Here is an 18,431-nt window from a genome sequence, read left to right on the forward strand (position 1 = left end):
TTGAAGAGATCTCTATTGGTGGTCCCGTCTGTCTGTATGCTTCAAAACATGAAGTTTTATTGCTTCTTTGTTTAGCGCAGCCCTCCGTTACTCACAAACAGCCAGACAACAAAGAGCCTCCACTTACCACAGTCCCTTTCATCCGAGTTGTCCTCGCAGTCGTTGTCATGGTCACAGACCCAACGGTCGGGAATGCAGCGCAGATTTTCACAACGATACTCGCTCTCTGTGCATGTGCGTGGAGCTGAGGCAAAAACATGAAAAACACAAAGTGTGGGACAGAGCAAAAGCAGAACTTAATTTTGTTTTCATTTAATTTTCTGCACATTAATCGGAGGTATGGAAACAGCTCTTGTGTATCTATCTCAAAACTGTCCAGGGGTTTTCAAATGCTGTCTATTATTTTCCTCCATATTATAACAAAAAACATCCTCGCACCAGGTGTATGTGCAGCCGCTATTCTGCAGTGAACTCATGAGTTCACTTGACACAAACTCTTCTGGCATCAGCAGCACCGCCATGATTTAACCCCAGTCACTGTTTCTCCTTTGAGAAGCTACATTATCTCTATTAACAGGCATGTTCTCAGACATGTTTAAATTCTCCAGGGCAAAGGGTGACAGACTCCTTCACTCCCTCTTCCTGACACGCTGAGGACAGCCTGTTTCTCTAGCAGCTGATAAGACTACCTCTCTCAGCACTCAGGCAGAAGTGTCAAGCCTCTTACAAAACCTCCCTGCTGTCTGATAAAAATGATTGCAGGGCTATTCTTTGCCATCAACACTCCTTTTTCATCTGGACAATTCACAGGAGCTGAGCTAAAATCCCCGCAGTAACCTACTTAAAAGACACTTGGATGATATCAAAACAATGTACCCAGGTTTTCACTGTTGGCACTGGTGTCAAATCAAACCCTCAACTGAATGATGCAGCTTTATCAGTGACAGTGGGCAGCACTCACTGCAGCTGCGTTCATCAGAGTTGTCCCCGCAGTCGTCGTCCCCGTCACATCTCCATCTCAGCGGGATGCAACGGTGGTTGTCACAGCGGAAGTCTCCGTTAGGATCACAGGTCAGTTCATCTGAGAAAGAAGGAGGTACATGAAACCGGTCATCTTATTAAAACATTATGCTCGACTAAGTAGGGCTGTGCAATATCTTTATATTATATTGATAAAGAGATATGAGACTAGATATCATCTTAGATTTTGGATATCCTAATATTGCAAGTGTTCTCTATTCCTGGTTTTAAAGGCTGCATTACAATAAAGTAATGTCATCTTTACGGTCATTTTGGAACCTTAATGGAAACATGCTTTTAATATTCAGTCTACTATCGTTGCTAGCAAATGTTTTGAACAACATATTACACCTCTCAGACAACCTGCAGCCTCCAAGGTTACATACACACTGCAAGCCTTAGTGCTCAATTTGGATATTTTTTTTAAATGTGGCAAATACAGCACAGCACACCATTGTTAGAAAGTAAACATGGAGGCCACTGAAGTCAGCCATTCGGAAGCCAGTGTATTCATTAGCAGATGATTATGAGGATGGGTTTGAGGAGAAAGAGAGTTGAATTTTAAAATGCAGCATCCTGTGGAGCAATGGCTGCTACTTCTGTATGGAGGTATGTGAGGATACAGAGTCGGAGCCAGGAGTTGTGGGTATGTGAAGGGAATGGCTTCATGGAAACAGATTTCATCCAACATTTCGGGATGTCAAGGAGTGCTTTTAACTACATCTATGACCGACCACCTCCATGGCAGCTGTCTACCATGTTTGTATTCACCAAGTGACTCCTCCCAGCAGAGAATTGTGATTTATGTCAAGAATGATGTAAAAGTTGCATGAATTCTGATTCGACTGTTCAGACGAAAAATCAGGGGCCGTATTCACAAAGCTTCCTGGTACTAAGAGTCGCTCCTACTGACAAAATTCTACAAACATTTGTAGAATTGTGACGTTTTTTTAGAATTTTCCCTTAATGTTAAGACTAGGTCCTCGTAAAGATAAAAGTTACTCACAGAGCATCTTAGACCTTAAAAGAGCTCCTAAGGTGTAAAACGGTTAGGAGCAGGGAGGAGGACTTTTAAGAGGATTTAGGGTTTCTGAAGCAGAGGAGAAAATGGTGGAAACACAAGAGAGGTCGGAAAAATATTCTCCAAACACTGAATGACAGTGAGTAAATGAAATGCTCAGATTAGATCATGCTGGGATAATATTCGTGGTCGATCTTATTAGGGGTACACACACCTTTCTCATCCAACGCAATAACACCATAACTCCAAAAATAAAATGATCACAACACGATAAGATATTTGGAAAACTGTTCAAATGCAACAGTGCAGGAGTGATGACTTGGGTCTGTCTCAACCTGCCATCAGCAGAGTGATCATACTAACAATGACAGCACTTTCACAGTCAGCAGTTCATTTCATTTCCACTGGGTGTCCACACCTTGCAGGCTCACAAAAGGGCGTGTCTCTGACAACCAATCACATCTGTTAAAAGAATGTGTCATACCTAGCAACGGGGTCAACCACACCTCCTCACTAAGGTAAAGGTTTCTGTCCCTTCTTTGCTCAGAGCTACTCTGAAAACTTCCCTAAATCACTCATAGGCTAGGACTCCTAAACACTAAATCAGTGTTGAAAAAAGATGGTATGATTCTCCAGAAGATCATTTTATCAATAAGAGCAACAACATGCCTGGAAATATTTAGGCTATTAAGTCACGATGAAAATGTCAGTTTGAAATGAAAGGCATCTTGTTTTTTAATTAAACTGTAACATCTACAGTGGGAGGAGAGCAGCGCTCCGAGGACAGATTGGTGACCTCTATCCATGCTTGTATGCATCTGCAGAGGATAAGACTACAGGAGATGAGAAGCACAGACGGGAAAGGAGTGGAGGAGAGCCGGTCTGAGCCGTCTCTACCACACAGCCCTGGGGGTCAAAGATAGCGCGGTGTTAGCTAGTCCTGCCCTCCGAGCCCTCCACCTGGCCCATCTGCTACATTCTTACAGGAAGATTAGCACGGATCTCTCGCCCTGCGCCGGCATGGCACTAATGGAGTGAGGGCCTCTGATAAGAGACGGGAGGGCTGCGGCGAGTGTGTTTGGATCGCAGCAAAGTACAAAGAGACTTGTGTGAACCCTGCCCCCACGCAAGGACAGAGCAACAACACACACACGTACACACACAAGCAGACAGCTCATAAATCTGTGGTGCTCTTAGGGAGAAGCAAATGGTGGGGGAGGGTGAGTGATGAGACCCTCTCCATCAGCACCTCCCACTACCTCACTGGGTAATGTTCCACAGGAGGCTGAGGTGTTGGCTAATTGCCCCAACTCACTCTCTTCAACACGTAATATTGTTTCCATTTTGTTGAGTTTTTAATCTTTTGAGATCTCTGGAATTATCTTACTGTCAAATAATAAATGTGACCTGATCAACCTGGAGAACTTCAACAGCATACTCAGTCCTAATAACAAACAGTCTACAAATCAGAGTAAAGATGTAAACAGGTCCACAGTCCTGACTGGAGGATAGTTGTCACAGACTCACCACAGCCCTGCTCGTCGCTGTTGTCTCTGCAGTCATTGTGGCCATTGCAAACAGACCACAGCGGCACACAGCGGTAGTTGGTCCTGCAGTCAAACTCTGTGTGGTTGTCACATCGATGTGCCGGTCCCACTGTGGAGAAAACACCTCACATTTAATACCAAAAGGAGTCAGACTTTAAAGTAAGTTCGAGCTTGATGCAGTGTTAATTTCGTAAGTGAAAAGCATGACTAAATATGTTCCTCAAAAACCTTTATTTCCATAACTAAGATGAGACGATGATGACACGGCACCAACGTTAGTAAACACTAGCTGTGACAATTTTGCACTGACAAAAAAGCACAAAATGAGCACAGTCAAAAGAAATCGGAGTAACTCACATATTTTAAGGAATAGGAAAGGAGGAAAACTGTTTTTCTCACATGCCTCCGCAGAAAATTTCACATTGATTTAGTGATTGATTGGGGACCATGTTCAGCAACAGCAAAACTATACCAACAGCTGTTAACAAACTCTCACACACTTGTGCAGAATAATCCAAGTCTTATTATCCAGTTGAACGCTCTGTACTGCCTAAACACATGCATTTTCACTAAAAAACCTTGGTGTTGGAGTTTGGCTTTGAAGGGAGCATAGATATGTTTTACTTGAATAAAAATGGCAGGATGAGGTTGACAAAAATGGTAAACTAACAAGGGCATTTGACACAGGACTAGAATGAAAAAAAGCTGACACAATTAATACTATCTTGATGTAATGTGTGCCTTCATCCAAATCAAAGTTTTTGCTCTGATGCAACTCAGATTGAGTCCTTCTATAATTAAAGAAAGATCATGAGTAGTGTAGAAAGAAAAGAGGGAGAAAGAAACTGTGTATTACTTACTGCACTCCTCTAACGGTTCATCAGAGTTGTCACCACAGTCATCATCAACATCACATTTCCAGTTCTGCGGGATGCAGCGTCCGTTGCGGCACTTGAACTGTCCTGGGCGACAGGTCCTAGTGGAGCAGTGGGCAGGGTCCTCATCAGACTGATCACCACAGTCGTCCTCGCCATCACACTGCCATGACTCAGGGATACACCGTTTATTTGTACACTGCCACTGGTGGGTTTCACATTGGTGTGTGGCTGTAAAGGGAAGACAAGTCCATCAGCTGACTAGAATATGCATAAAGTCAGAAGATGTATAGACATGTTTAAGTAAAAGCACTAAAGATGAGCCTCAAAGAATACTAGCTAGTAGCTATCAAAATGAGTGAGCTAGGAGAATACAACCCACCACACAGCACAGGATCTTCATCTGAGCCATCGTGGCAGTCCTGGTTGCTGTTGCACAGGAAATGTGGACTGGTGCAGTTTCCATCATTGCACTGAAACTGGCCGAGCCTGCAGTGGCGAGCCGGGCAGGTGGAAGGCTCGTCTGAACCGTCTCTGCAGTCCCTCTGACCGTCACATTTCCACCAGATAGGAATACATCTGTTGTGGCAGAGACAGGGCAAAAAATGTTCAACTTTCAACAACTCAATGAAAGGCTGCAAAATGTAAGTGGGCATAAAATGAAATTGGCACGTGTAGCATTTAACATCAATAAATCATTACAACACAATTTGATATTACTGCATAATGATATAAAAGATTTGTAGCCCCTACTGCACTGTCTGCACATTTTATGCCACCAAAGGAGGGTTTCGTGAAAAATCTGGTGGATTTTATTATGACACAAACAGCACGGGGCGCTGTTTCTCCATTACAAAGAGGGCAAACAGAGATTGAGTGTAGATCTCACTGTTTCGAAATGACAAGTGATGAATGGAGCGTGTGAACAGCCTGTGTAAATAGTGCTACCAGGAAATTTTTCTTCTTTTATCGTTGAAGGAAAGGAGAATAAAAACCCACAGGGAAATGCCAGGATGAAATTAGCACCAGCTTTTTGTGATTAAAAGGGTGATTACCAGAAATCTGAAATCTGAGTCTCAAGTGTGAATCTTGATACTAATGCTCCTGCCATGAGAAAACACCAACCAATCACCCTAACAGTGGTCTACTTTGTTAATGGCAGTCCCACTAATGTAACTGAATCAGTTTTTTTTGATGTTTAACATGCTGCACATCACATAAGAAGATCTCAAGGAAATCTTGACAAACCGTTCATTGTTCGCACATCTGTACTGGGTGCTGGTGCACATGGGAAGGCACCGGGTCACACCTCCTATTTGGACAGTCAGGAAGTGGTCGGGACACTCACAGGTGTGTTCTCGCCCCCCATGACGGATCAGGCACAGGTGAGAGCAGCCTCCATTGTTCACAGCACAGGGGTTGATTACTGTCAGAGGAAGACAATCTCAGTTCACCACAGCTGTGCAAATACAGGCAGGGTATTGTTCTGCTTGTGGTCAATACCTGTATTTAAATCAACTTCAGGAGGAAGTGTCAAGATAAGAAACAACTAAAAGCTCTAGAAGACAAGTGTCTGAGATTTTAACTCACCAATGGGCTGTCTGTAAGGATGACACACGTGGATGTCAAACGGTCTGTGAGTGGTGTTAACCAGGGCCTCACGACCAGAGCCGTCGTATTTGTTGCCTTTCTCCACTGAGCGCGTGTTCCAGTCAGTCCAGTATACAAAGTCCTCGAACACAGTCAGGGCAAACGGGTGAGGCAGATTTCCATCATACACTGTGTGTCTGTGTTGACCATCCAAGTCTGAGTATCTGACAGAAGAAATAAAAAATGAAAGGGTTACAAGTCTGACTACCTTCACTGTGGGCAAAAACAGCTTGATCACCTCCTGACAAATGTACTCACTCGATGTAACTGAGATGAGCGTCGGACCAGTAGAGCTTGTCATTAGTGTAGTCAATTGTGATCCCATTGGGCCACTCTAACTTAGTGGTGATGATCGCTGCTTTGTTGGTTCCATCCATCCCGACACGGCCTATGAAGGCTTTGTCTCCCCAGTCTGTCCAGTATAGAAATCTAACAGGGAGGCAAGAAAATTTAATGAGATCACATGATTTCTACATATCAATGAAGAAACTCAATCATATGATTATATATAGAAGCCATCATATACACTGATACCAACGTACTGTGATAAGAAATAATAGTCATAAGACTTATTTCCTTCTTGCCTCTGACTCACCCATATTTGGGATGCAACACAATGGCTCTGGGGTTTTCAAAGCAGTAGGTGTTATTGGCATCAACGCAGTGTTCAGCCAGCTTCTTCACGAACCGACCGTCCAGTTCAGACACTTTGAGACAATCCAAGAAGCTGTCCGTCCAGTAGAGTTTCCTGGCTATCCAGTCAACTGCGAGGCCCTCCCCATGCAGAACTCCATTGACCACCACCTCTCTGTTACTGCCATTGAAGGACATCCTCTCGATCACTCTGCGGCTCACGTCAATCCAATACAGACGCTTGTCGACTCGATCAAAGTCCAGGGCCACCACACTGGTCAGGCCCTGCAGGATCAGAGAGTAGGCCTGTCCGTCTGTTGACAGGTTCCTAAGGTAATAGCGGTTGCTGAAGATGAGGTAGGGCGAGATGTTGCTGTTCTGACGACAGCTGTGGCCGTCCGGCTCTCGGAGGAATCCTGGGGCACACTTACACACGTAGGAGCCAACGGTGTTCTCACAGACCTGGCTGCACACACTCGGCGTCTCTGCACACTCATTGATATCGTCGCACGTTTTGCTGTCAGACATGAGGCGGTAGCCGGGGCGACAGGTGCAGATGAACCTGGTGGGTGTGTCGGTGCAATTGTGATCACAGTGATGGATGGAGGGGTCTGTGCATTCATTGACACCTGCAGGCAAAGAAGCATAACATCAACAAACGTATTGAAGTCATTGGCAAAGGAAATGACTACAAGGAAACAGGACTAAATCACATCTAAGGACAACTGTCACACATTATAAGATTTTACAAAGACTAAGGATCTTGTAGAGTCACTATTTATAAGACTACAACTTAATTTTTTCTTTTGAGATTTATTAACATCCTGCTCCAGGTTAAAAATATAATGGCAAATAAATAAGACATATTAAGAATTCCTCATGTGTACGTAAACTAACTCTAAAGACACAAGTAAAAGCATCATACGTCCACAGCATTCTTGTCAATTTAGCATCAATATCATCTAAAATGATATTGATGCTAACTTTACATTTTGGATTTTGCTGCCACAACTCCCAACCAGCCTCTGATGCTTAGCTGCACTATTTTAGCAGGAGGAGACCGTGGGAATGAGAGGAGAATCAGTTTAAAATTTAAGATAAGGTAAGGTCAGGTAAACTTTAATGTCCCTGAGGGACAATTTGAGATACAGACAGTAGTCATTAGGGCAACAAAACAGACAATACAGTACAAAGACACAGAATCCAGTATCACACACTGTCAGGGGTAAATCATGGAGTTAGAGGTCACTGCTGGTTAAGATAAGCAAAAGCAGATGGGACAAAGGATGATCTGTAATGTTTAGTGCTACATTTAGGGAGGCTGAAACTCAACATGGAAGGAATGTTGAGAGTCTGAGACAATGGATCTAGCTTTAGAGGTGTCCCTCTCTTCATACAGATGCTGTAGGTTATTAAAAGTAACACCAGTAATCTTACAGCACAACTTGACCACTTTCAGAGAGATTTCTCACTAAAATAAGTACAGGTTGGTGGATCAGATACATGCTGAATGATAAAAATGGACTCTTGTTCACTCCACAGCTACTAGAGAATCGAGCCTTGCATTCACATTCTTGAGTCTCACCCGAGTTGACTGTCAACCCAGTTTGCTGCTTCCTGTTTGGTGCTGGAGAGAGTGCAGCTGTTGGTTGCTGAGCCAAGACTTAAAACCTTTTGCTTTAACTTCTTTAGCGATAATATTCATTATGTTTGATTTTGTTGTAACATCAAGAAGAGAAAAAGAGGTAAAGATAAAGCTGTAAAACTCTCAGGATTTTAATCCTTCATTGTAAATTTGCTTGCGGCCGTGAAATCACTTTAAAAGTTGTTTGATGTAATGTCAGCATTGGAAAATGTTAAGTACAGTATTAGGGGTTTAGTGGTTGCTCTCTCCTTTGTTAACGCTATACCTTCTCTGGACGACTGGTATGATTTATGTAGTTAGTCATTTTACAGAGCAAACAGAACAATTTAGATATGCAACTAAGACTGGGTAATTATAATGCAATGATAAAAGCCCTATAGGCAACGTACTGGTATTTCTTTGTTCATTTATGTTTGTTTATTTTGGATTTCTTCCCACAGTATTTTTTTGTGTAGTGTTGTGTATTTTCAGTTTTATAACGATGTAAAACTGAGTGATCTACTTTCAAATGGATGGATGTTGCAGGAAGCACAATTGTCCTACAGTCTGGTTGTTGACAGTTTGTGGTCTTTTCCCACACTGCCTCCAGCACTTCTCTGACATCTCCCCTAGAGGGAGCATGCACCAGCTGAAGAGACCCAAACACTGAAAAGTTAAAAGGATATTATCGACAGCACAACTTCTAAAACTATTCTGAAAATCTCTTCACACTCACCACATCCCTTCTCATCGCTGTTGTCAGAGCAGTCATCGTTCCTGTCGCACACCTGGCTCAGGGGGATGCAGTGTCCATTGTCGCATCTGAACTCTCCGGGGGGGCAGGTGGGTGCTGGCGTGTGGCACATGTGCTCCAGCTCATCAGACTCATCCCCGCAGTCATTGTCGCCATCGCAGACGAAGTCGTGGGACACGCAGCGGCCATTCTGGCAGGTGTACTGGTGTTGCTGGCACGGCTGGTAGGTACAGCCCTGCTCATCACTGCTGTCACCGCAATCATTACGTCGATCACACCTGATTTTTGAAGACACAAACATGAACTTGGGTTGCCAGACAGACTGATTACAGATTACATTTGAAAAGCCTTTTTCTTTTCTAACCTGTAGGCGCTGCGTATACACAGGCCATTGCTGCAGGTGAACTCATTGACGCCACAAGATCTACGCGAGCAGTTCTGATGTTCATCTAACGCATCTGCACAGTCTGCATCTCCATCACACACCCAGTCACGTGGGATACATTTCCGCTGAGGTGGTTGGTTGTTCACACAGGTGAACTCTGCACTTGAGCATGTGCGATTGCCTGGAAAAAAAAAAAAAAAAAATCAGGCAGGAGGATTTACAGGAAGTTAAATAATGATGGTGATGACCCAATGTCAACCTGCATTTTTGGCAATCCAAACATTCCAAACTGTATTTCAAAACACGCAGCCATGACAACAAATTCTTTATCCATCTAATGTGATTGATCCACATTGTTTGAAGTGAGTCTCCTACAGAGGCTCAGGCAGTGCTGAAGTCTTTAGCTTCAGGCATCTTATTGTTGGAGCTCACTTTGGTGAGACATAAGAGTCTTGATCCTCCCTGAGCCAGGAAGCCAGAGAAAGGAGACATGCACAAAGTAACGAGTGAGGCAGGAGAAATCAGGAATGTCAACTCCTTGGACTGGAGACCTTCTACAGGAGACTAAAAGATGCCGGGCACTGACTGCCAGTGTCTCCCACATAACACTCCCCCAGTGGTGTGTATCCTAATCCATCAGTGTCCTGAATAACGAGAGGATGAGGGAAGCGGGAGGGGGCAGAGTGGAGAAGTGATGGGGAACAAGAGGATGGGCTACAAGGGGAGGAGATGCAGACAGGGATGAGGAAGAGGACAAAGAGAAAGAAGAAGTGTAAGGAGAAAAAACATACCACAATTATGCCTCTGGTCTTCGTCACTCATGTCACCACAGTCATTGTCCCCATCACAGATCCAGGATGAGGCAATGCACCTGCCATCATCACAGCGAAACTGATCTGTGTTGCAGGTTCTGACCAGTGTGGCTGCAGACAGATCAAATAACAAGAAACTGTAGATACAACATCAAACTACTGTGTTTTAATATCCTCTACCACATCACTTGTATTCAATATAAATTATTTTCCCTTTAATTTCCTTGATGTGATTTGCAATTATCTCAGGTACTTCCCCCACTGCTTTCCCACTAATAAGCAAGGCACAATACAACACTGGCAAAGCTTTCAAAATAGTCATGGCAACTCCACATTCCCATGCATGGTGAGCTATCTAAACAAAAGCCAAAGTGAGGCTCTGTAACCCCTGGTGGACAAAGGGAGGGGGAGGTGCTGTTTGTGAGAGGACACTAAGGGGCGTCACCACAGAGGAATGCAGCGCACAATAGGAGGCCTGACTGACCACATCGTCAACAAAGAAATACACCACTGACTCGCACTCTCCGCTACATCACTCACAGCACTCTCTCTCAGCAGCACACAGATGCACACTGGCGGACAGACACAAACACACAATAACCGAGCAGCTGATAATGGGGCGGGGACAGACGCACAAAGCCAACAGGCCCGTTTTGGGGGATGAGAGAGTTGAGCGACACTCACTGCAGGAGAGGGGTTCATCAGAGCCGTCAGCGCAGTCAGCCCCTCCGTCACAGTACCAGTGGGCGGGGATGCAGCGACCACTGGAGCAACGGAACTCACTCTGGGAACATGTGGATGCCGCTATGTAGAAGATGCAAAGAAGCATGAGAATGGAAAGTAACTGGGTAAATTTACTGAAGTAGACTGAAGAAAAAATTTGAAGTAATATTTCCATTTTATGCTACTTTATACTAAATTTCAGAGGGAAATATACTTTTTACTCCATTACATTTAATACCTTTAATTACTTTGTAGATTCAAATTAATAATACAAAATATAATCAGCCAGTAAATTGTTATGTACTATTAGAGATTAGATAGATAAGACTTTATCGACCCCTTGCTTAAAGTCATAAGTTACCTGCCAGTTTATATAGTAAAAATAAGCCCCACCTTTACCAGCTGCTACATGCTCACACGTTAATGCATCAGTAATAGTAATAGTAATAATGGTTCATTGCCCCTATACTTGAAGTTGCTGCTTGTGTGTTTTTTATATGTGTGCCTTTCTTTAGCTGTAATTTTATTACTTATATTTAATACTTACTTAATCTTTATACGTTTTTCTACTCTTTTGTCTGTGTACTTGCATGTTTATACCGAGGGTCTGAGAGAAACAGCATTTCAATCCCATCTATATCCTGTACATATGGCAGAATTGACAATAAAATTTGGCTGTTACTGTTCCTAAATTCAGTAATCAAACCATAGTAACTAATCAAACAATTATGCCGTCACTTGTGTTACATAAGTTCTTCAAGTATGTGCATAATGGGCAGATTGAAAAAAATCATCAAATGTGCCGACACTGTCTAGTGCTCCCATGGAGAGGCTCTTCAGCCTGTGCTGACTCTGAGGAGGAGCAGGTTGTCCTCATGAAGTATTATCACTTCTTTAGTGATAAACACTTCAAAAAAAAGCTGGACCAATCTACTATAAAGCCATAGTTTGGTAAGTGAGCAACTCAAGTGAGTTCGTTTGAGTGTGTTTGGCCTGTTAAATGCTGTTCACATGTAATTTAAACATGTTTTTTATTAACTGAGGCAATTGCACAATGGCGTGTTAGGAAGACTACCATATACTGACAAAGTTTTCATTTTGAGGCAGTTATAGTTTACTGTAGTGTCATCTTGAGTCTCCTCATCCTTGTTTTGTGCTTATATGTGGGCATATGTAAGGTCTAACTTGGTAGTAATCAGTAGATAATTACTTTTTTAAAAACTAACAAGTTATTTGTAATACATTACTCTTTTTGAGTAACGACTCCAGCAGCTCATTATGCAAGGAAGAGTGAGTAAAGGAAAGGAAGGAGTGATTTCAGAAACCTAAGTGACCTAAGACAATAGGCTTTTTTTCGCAACTGACATTGTGACTTGTTATAAAAGGACAGGTGTTGCTAATAATATTTTGATAGCTCCATCACATTTAAATATGCCAGTAGACCATGCACCTGGAACTGGCACACATAATTAGAATCAGCCAAAATCAATGTTATTAAATACTCTGCAAGGTCATGAAAGAAGTTGTACAGCTGATAAAGCGAAAGAAAACATTAATAATCAAGTGAAACAGAAAAAAAGACATGTTGCTTAAATCCTAAAACTGCTGCTGAACTCACCACAGTGCGTAGGGCTCTCGTCGCTCATATCCCCACAGTCGTTATCTCCGTCACACAGGTACGAACGTGGGATGCAGATGTTGGTTGACTGACATTTTGTGTGCTCTGGCTGGCAGGTTCTCTCCGCTGAGATTAACAGAAATTAGAACATATTTAATAACCACTTAGATTTCAACATTTACTTCTGTTTGATTCCTGTGTCAAACTGAGGATACTCACGGCAGTTTTGTTCGTCAGAGGTGCCGTTGTCGTAGCAGTTGTTGATGCCGTTGCAAACATAGTCCTTTGCAATGCAGCGCCCATTGTTGCAGGTGAACTCTGTGTTGGGGTCACATGGTCTAAAGAGACAGCCCACTTCGTCACTGTTGTCTCCACAGTCATCGTAGTGGTCACAGCGGTAGTGGTAGGGCACACATCGGCCATTGCCACAAGTGAACACTGTAGGTTCACAGGTGTGGAAGGCTGCCAATCAGAATCAAGAACAGGTCAGAGCTTTGGCCAATAGAGAGGCCTGAATACACAGCACACACTGCAGTGGAAGCTTATTTTACCTGACAAGGCAATAAAGGATGACAGCAGCTGTGGGACTGCATGCAAAGATATAAGCACATTGATTGGTTTGTTAGTGTTAACTGATTAAGTAGGTATATGTTAATGGAATTTAATCATCAAGTGGAAGCATACACACCGACATATTTGAAGTCAGGTTTAGGTCCTGAGAAAGAAATTTGTTTAAGCAGAAAAACATAACTTGTTAGTATTAGTGAAGGCATGCAGAAGGTGTAAGGGCTCTATGACTAATAATCAACAGAGATTTTAGATGATTCAACAGAGCACAAATCCACAAAACCTTTAAAGAACACCCTACCACAGACTCTCTCCAATTCATCGCTGCCATCTCCACAGTCGTTGTCATTGTCACATTTCCACTGGGCACGAATACAGCGGCCATTCATACAGGTGAATTGGCCCGGCTGGCAGCGAGTCCCATTATCAGGAATACAGTGCTTGTTGTCAGCCAGGTACCAGCGGCCCTCTGATGGACACTGACACTCAGCTCCATTGGGTCCTACAAGATAAAATTGCAGTTTACACAATTAGTTGGAGGTTTCAATTACTGGACTAAAGGAATACTGTGCTAAAAAACAAAGTGACAGGATGAAACTGGTTGTACCTGGTGTGCAGATGTGGCTGCAGCCGCCATTAAACTGCTGGCACGGACTGTCACACTGCTGCTGCTTCCTGCTGGCCAGAACATGGATGTCCATTGGCCGAGAGGGGAGGTTCTGAATCATGACCCTCTGGTCAGAACCGTCGTGCTTGTTGGCGCGATAGATGCTGCGTGTGTTCCAGTCAGTCCAATAGATGAACTGGCCAAACATGGTCATAGCAAAGGGGTAGATGGCTGTGCTGACAATGACCTCCCGATTGGACCCAGTGAGAGAGGATCGCTCAATCTTCTGTCTGATGGCAAAGCAAAATAATGATAATAACAATAGTTTGACAAGGTGACAGACAAAATTGAGAATATATTTCAAAAGTGGAATTTATCTGATCTTACAAGCTGGCGTCTGCCCAGTAGAGTCTCTCCTCTTCATAGTCCAGAGTAAGTCCATTAGGCCACACAAGACTGCTGTTCACAATCTCTGTTCTGAAGTTTCCACCAAGGGTGGCACGCTCAATCTTTGCATGGGTTCCCCAGTCTGTCCAGTACATGTATCTGTGGAACAAGGAAGGACTAACTATGAAGCAAGAAATCTCTGTCTGTCTGTCTGTCTGTATGAATCTATAAATGTATATTTATATGTAAGCATGTGTAAATGAACTGCACTTGTATAGCACTTTTCTAGTCTTTTAAACACTCAAAGCACTTTGACACAACATGCCACATTCACCTATTCAAACACACATTCATACACTGGTGGCTGAGGCTACTATACAAGGTGCCATCTGCTACTCAGTAACCACTCACTCGCACTAACACACAGCCGTTGGTAGCAATTTGGGGTTCAGTATTTTGCCCAAGAATACTTCAACATGTGGGCTGGGGGAGCCAGGGATCTAACCACCTATCCTCCAAATTGTGGAAGACCGCTCTACCTCTGAGCCACAGCCGCCAAGTCCTTTGCAAAACCATTTATCCAATATATGTCACACTTGGTCGTTGTATTGCTGGAAATCAAGGGACGTGCAGTGTTGAAGTTGCGACTTGGGTGTGTTTTTATAACCACAGTATTTCAGAATCAGAATCAGAAATACTTTATTGATCCCCGAGGGGAAATTATTTGTGTTACAGGTGCTCCTTGCAAGAGAGGAAAGATACGTGAAAATATAAGAAATTTAACAAGAGTATTTACAAATATATAGTTAAAATAAACAGGAATTTTTAACAAAAATAAAAGATAAATAAATATATATATATATATATATATATATATATTGTAACCATTTAGTAGAGTTGTACCGATACCAGTATCAGAAATGCCTCCGATACTGCCTAAAATGCGATATCGGGTATCGGCGAGTACAGCCTATGACCAATCTGATACCACGTAATGCCTCACGTCATTACATACGCACGCTACAGATAAATGAAACAGAGTTTAAAAAGCATTCTACTGTAGCCTTTAAAATGTCTTTTTTACCAAATTGTGTGGCTGCGCTTTAACCTGTGTCTTGATCAGTGTCAACACTGGATAATAATAATTAAAAAAAAGTTTTATGGCATTCATTCTACTATTATGTATTTATTTCTTAATATTTGACATAGAGTTTTAGGAGTTGAGACATACAACAATTCATATTCCATCCATTTTTATTTTACGCGCTGGTATCAGATCAGTACTTGGTATCAGCAGATACCTAAGGTTCAGGGATCGGAATCGGTATCAGGAAGGAAAAAGTGGTATCAGTACATTTCTAGTATTTAGTCAGATAAAGCTACAAATACTCCTGTTTGGAAATTAACACCTTAATTTACTTCACAGGTGTTTGAATTTGCAACATAACTGGTAACATGTCTCTTTCAGGTAAATGTAGTATTACAATATTTCCCACTAAAGTAGAAGTACACAGTGAGTACTGAGTAGCTTATTTTTAAGTGCTTTGGGGGTCTTTTGTGTCTTATTTCAGGTTACAATGAGTTAGAATAGTAACATAATTTAATATTTTTCATATTTTAACATCAAATAAATCTATAGCTGTTTAAGGCCCATGTGTATTGCTCAGAACCCAAGGAAGTGCAGTGTCAAGTGTGAAGTTGTTTGTATAAGCAGTTCTCGAGAAAGCTGTAAGCAGCAATACAACAGGCCAAGCATTTGGTCCGTTCCGAACAGGAATGTTTTAAATGGGCACTGCGCTAGTTTACTTTTCAATTTCAGTTTAATGTAATGAACAAAGAGAGGGTGTGTTGTGTTAGTCTTACCCCCTGCAGGGATCCAACATGATGGCCCTTGGCCTGGAAACGTGGGCAATGATAGTCCTCTGAGAGCCGTCCACAGACATGGAGCTGATGCTCTGGTTGATGTAGTCACTGTAGTAAATTCTTCTGTTTATCCAGTCATAAGCGATGCCATCAGGAGCCCCTAGATCTGTCCAAACACAGGGCAACATCAGCAATATCCCCAGTGTCAATTCCTGCGTCCATAAACAAGAGGAATAAGTGTTTTGTAGTGTAACTGCAAAGCCTACCTGAAGCCACCACTACAGGAGCTGAGGTGGGAGACGACAGGCTGATGTAGCTGATCTTGCTTGATCCTGGACCTGAGCTCTGTGTGAAGTAGATCCTTCTGTCTGTGAGGTCAAAATCCAGTGCCACAGAGGTACGTGGCACATTGACCACAGGGAAGGGCAATGCGTGGTCCTCGGGGTCAAGGCGAAGGCTGCGCACGGTGCTCTCAGTCGTGTAGATGAGGTAATCATCCCTTGACACCACACAGCTCTCACTGTCTGCTGCAAGATTCCCAAAAGCACAGCTGCATTTTTTGTTCTGGTTACCTGTGCCAGAACCTGGGAGGGCGAAGCAGAAGTGGGCACAGCCTCCATTAGCCTCCATGCAGGGGTTGCTGTTAAGCTCCTGGGCGGTGGTAGGCTGAGTGCGCTGGTCGAAGATGGTAACATCCCTCAGCATGTTGATGTTGTCTCTGATGACAGCAGGCTGCTCAGTGCTGCCAGGCTGTTTGCTTGCTTGGAAAACCTTCTTGAGGTTTCTGTCCACCCAAATGATACTACTCTCAAACACTGTGATTCCATAAGGAGTCGGGTAGCGGCTGCCGTACCTGACGATCTCTGTCTCCCCTCCTTGAGGGTTGATCCGGGCAATCATATCCAGGGAGTCATCCACCCAGTAGATGTAGCCAGTTTGCCAGTCCAGAGCGAGACCTCGTGGAGTAATAATTCCTGACGACACCAAAATTGTGCGGTTGGTTCCGTCTAAGAGTGCTCGCTCAATTTTGGGGTTCTGTCCATAATCAGCCCAGAACAAATATCTGTTTCTGGGGTCCACCACGATGTGGCGTGGCATATCCACCTGGGTCTTCAGCAGCACCCTGCGGAAAGTGGTGTTGAGACGGAGCACCTCCACGTATGTCTCAGTTAGGAAGGCATTGGTGAAATACAGGTTACCTGAGGACAGAGGTCATAGTGTTTAAAGTGAGGTCATCAGTCACAAACTGCTTTGTATGTTAGGTCACAAATAAACAAGACACTTTACTCAGCTGACATTATGATGGTGTTATCAATTATCATTATTATAATACACGGTAGATTTTCAGTTATGTCTTCAGTTAAAGCTATGCAATTAAAAATGAGTAACAAGGAAACAGATTTTCCTGTCTGCAGCTGTCTCTGTTTTTCCAAAACCAGCTTATTAAATCGTCTTCCCTGTCACCTGTGTGGGACTGATCTCTGTGTTCTGAGAGTCCAGCCTTATGATAAAGCTTCTTAACTTTGACTCAACCAGAAAGTCTGCTGCCTTAGGCATGTGTCATACAGCAAGTTCAAATGAGTCAGGCTGTCTTTTGGTTTTCTAGTCCAAATCAACAGATTAAGAACAGTGTATTTATTCAGCTTAAAATCAGACAATATATATTGCTGTGGGAGGATTAGGTTGTTGTAGATGCAAAAGCAATACAAGTCATACAAGTCAGTTCTGTGCAGAGTTTGCATGATCTCCAGGTACTCCAGCTTCAACACACAATCCAAAGACATGCAGGTTAGGTTAATTGGGGACTCTAAATTGCCCTGAATGTGAGCATAAATGGTTGTCTGTCTCTATGTGTCAGCCCCGCTACAGTCTGGCAACCTGTCCTGGGTGTACCCGGCCTCTCGCCCAATGTCAGCGGGGATAGGCTCCTCAGAGATTCAACCAGATCTTAAAATAACAGTTTAGTTTACCGTCTTAATTCCACACTACTTATGTTATGTGGCTAAACAAAACAAGCACTTAACACACTTGTGAGCTGGCACAACATCATACCTGCAGCCCAGTCCACAGCAATGCCTCGTATCCCGTTGCGTCCGATTCCAGATGTTACCACACTATGTAATCCGGAGCCATCTGGCTTGATCCGTCTGACCCCATTTTGATTCGCCACAGTGCTGCTGAAGTCGCACCAGTAGATGAAACCCGAGGCAATGTGCACATCAATGTGTAAAGCATTACGGCCTGCAGGAGGATAACCCAGCCATTAAGAGACTTCAAACACAAAAACCATATTAGGAATATCTGATATTCAGTTAGTCTGTCAGTTAGTGTATTATTCATTATTC

General features: G+C 43.2%; 1 protein-coding gene across 1 annotated transcript in view; it reads right to left on the reverse strand.

Moving 5' to 3' along the window:
- Window positions 1-18,431, reverse strand: part of lrp2a (low density lipoprotein receptor-related protein 2a) — a 56,998-nt gene that overhangs the window by 9,475 nt on the left and 29,092 nt on the right. Inside the window, exons 38-58 of the mRNA XM_078174498.1 lie at window positions 18,139-18,327; window positions 16,353-17,285; window positions 16,087-16,252; window positions 14,224-14,382; window positions 13,837-14,126; window positions 13,531-13,731; window positions 12,882-13,124; window positions 12,663-12,788; window positions 11,006-11,125; window positions 10,301-10,432; window positions 9,489-9,690; window positions 9,107-9,402; window positions 6,709-7,375; window positions 6,372-6,542; window positions 6,054-6,277; window positions 5,712-5,889; window positions 4,846-5,042; window positions 4,449-4,694; window positions 3,569-3,697; window positions 962-1,081; window positions 128-244 (exon numbers count right to left, since the gene is read on the reverse strand). Coding sequence (XP_078030624.1) covers window positions 128-244; window positions 962-1,081; window positions 3,569-3,697; window positions 4,449-4,694; window positions 4,846-5,042; window positions 5,712-5,889; window positions 6,054-6,277; window positions 6,372-6,542; window positions 6,709-7,375; window positions 9,107-9,402; window positions 9,489-9,690; window positions 10,301-10,432; window positions 11,006-11,125; window positions 12,663-12,788; window positions 12,882-13,124; window positions 13,531-13,731; window positions 13,837-14,126; window positions 14,224-14,382; window positions 16,087-16,252; window positions 16,353-17,285; window positions 18,139-18,327 — 5,106 coding nt within the window. The remainder of the gene's footprint in view (window positions 1-127; window positions 245-961; window positions 1,082-3,568; window positions 3,698-4,448; window positions 4,695-4,845; window positions 5,043-5,711; window positions 5,890-6,053; window positions 6,278-6,371; window positions 6,543-6,708; window positions 7,376-9,106; window positions 9,403-9,488; window positions 9,691-10,300; window positions 10,433-11,005; window positions 11,126-12,662; window positions 12,789-12,881; window positions 13,125-13,530; window positions 13,732-13,836; window positions 14,127-14,223; window positions 14,383-16,086; window positions 16,253-16,352; window positions 17,286-18,138; window positions 18,328-18,431) is intronic.

The sequence above is a fragment of the Epinephelus lanceolatus genome, chromosome 14 (genome assembly GCF_041903045.1).
Source record: "Epinephelus lanceolatus isolate andai-2023 chromosome 14, ASM4190304v1, whole genome shotgun sequence".
In the NCBI taxonomy this organism is placed as follows: Eukaryota; Metazoa; Chordata; class Actinopteri; order Perciformes; family Serranidae; genus Epinephelus; species Epinephelus lanceolatus.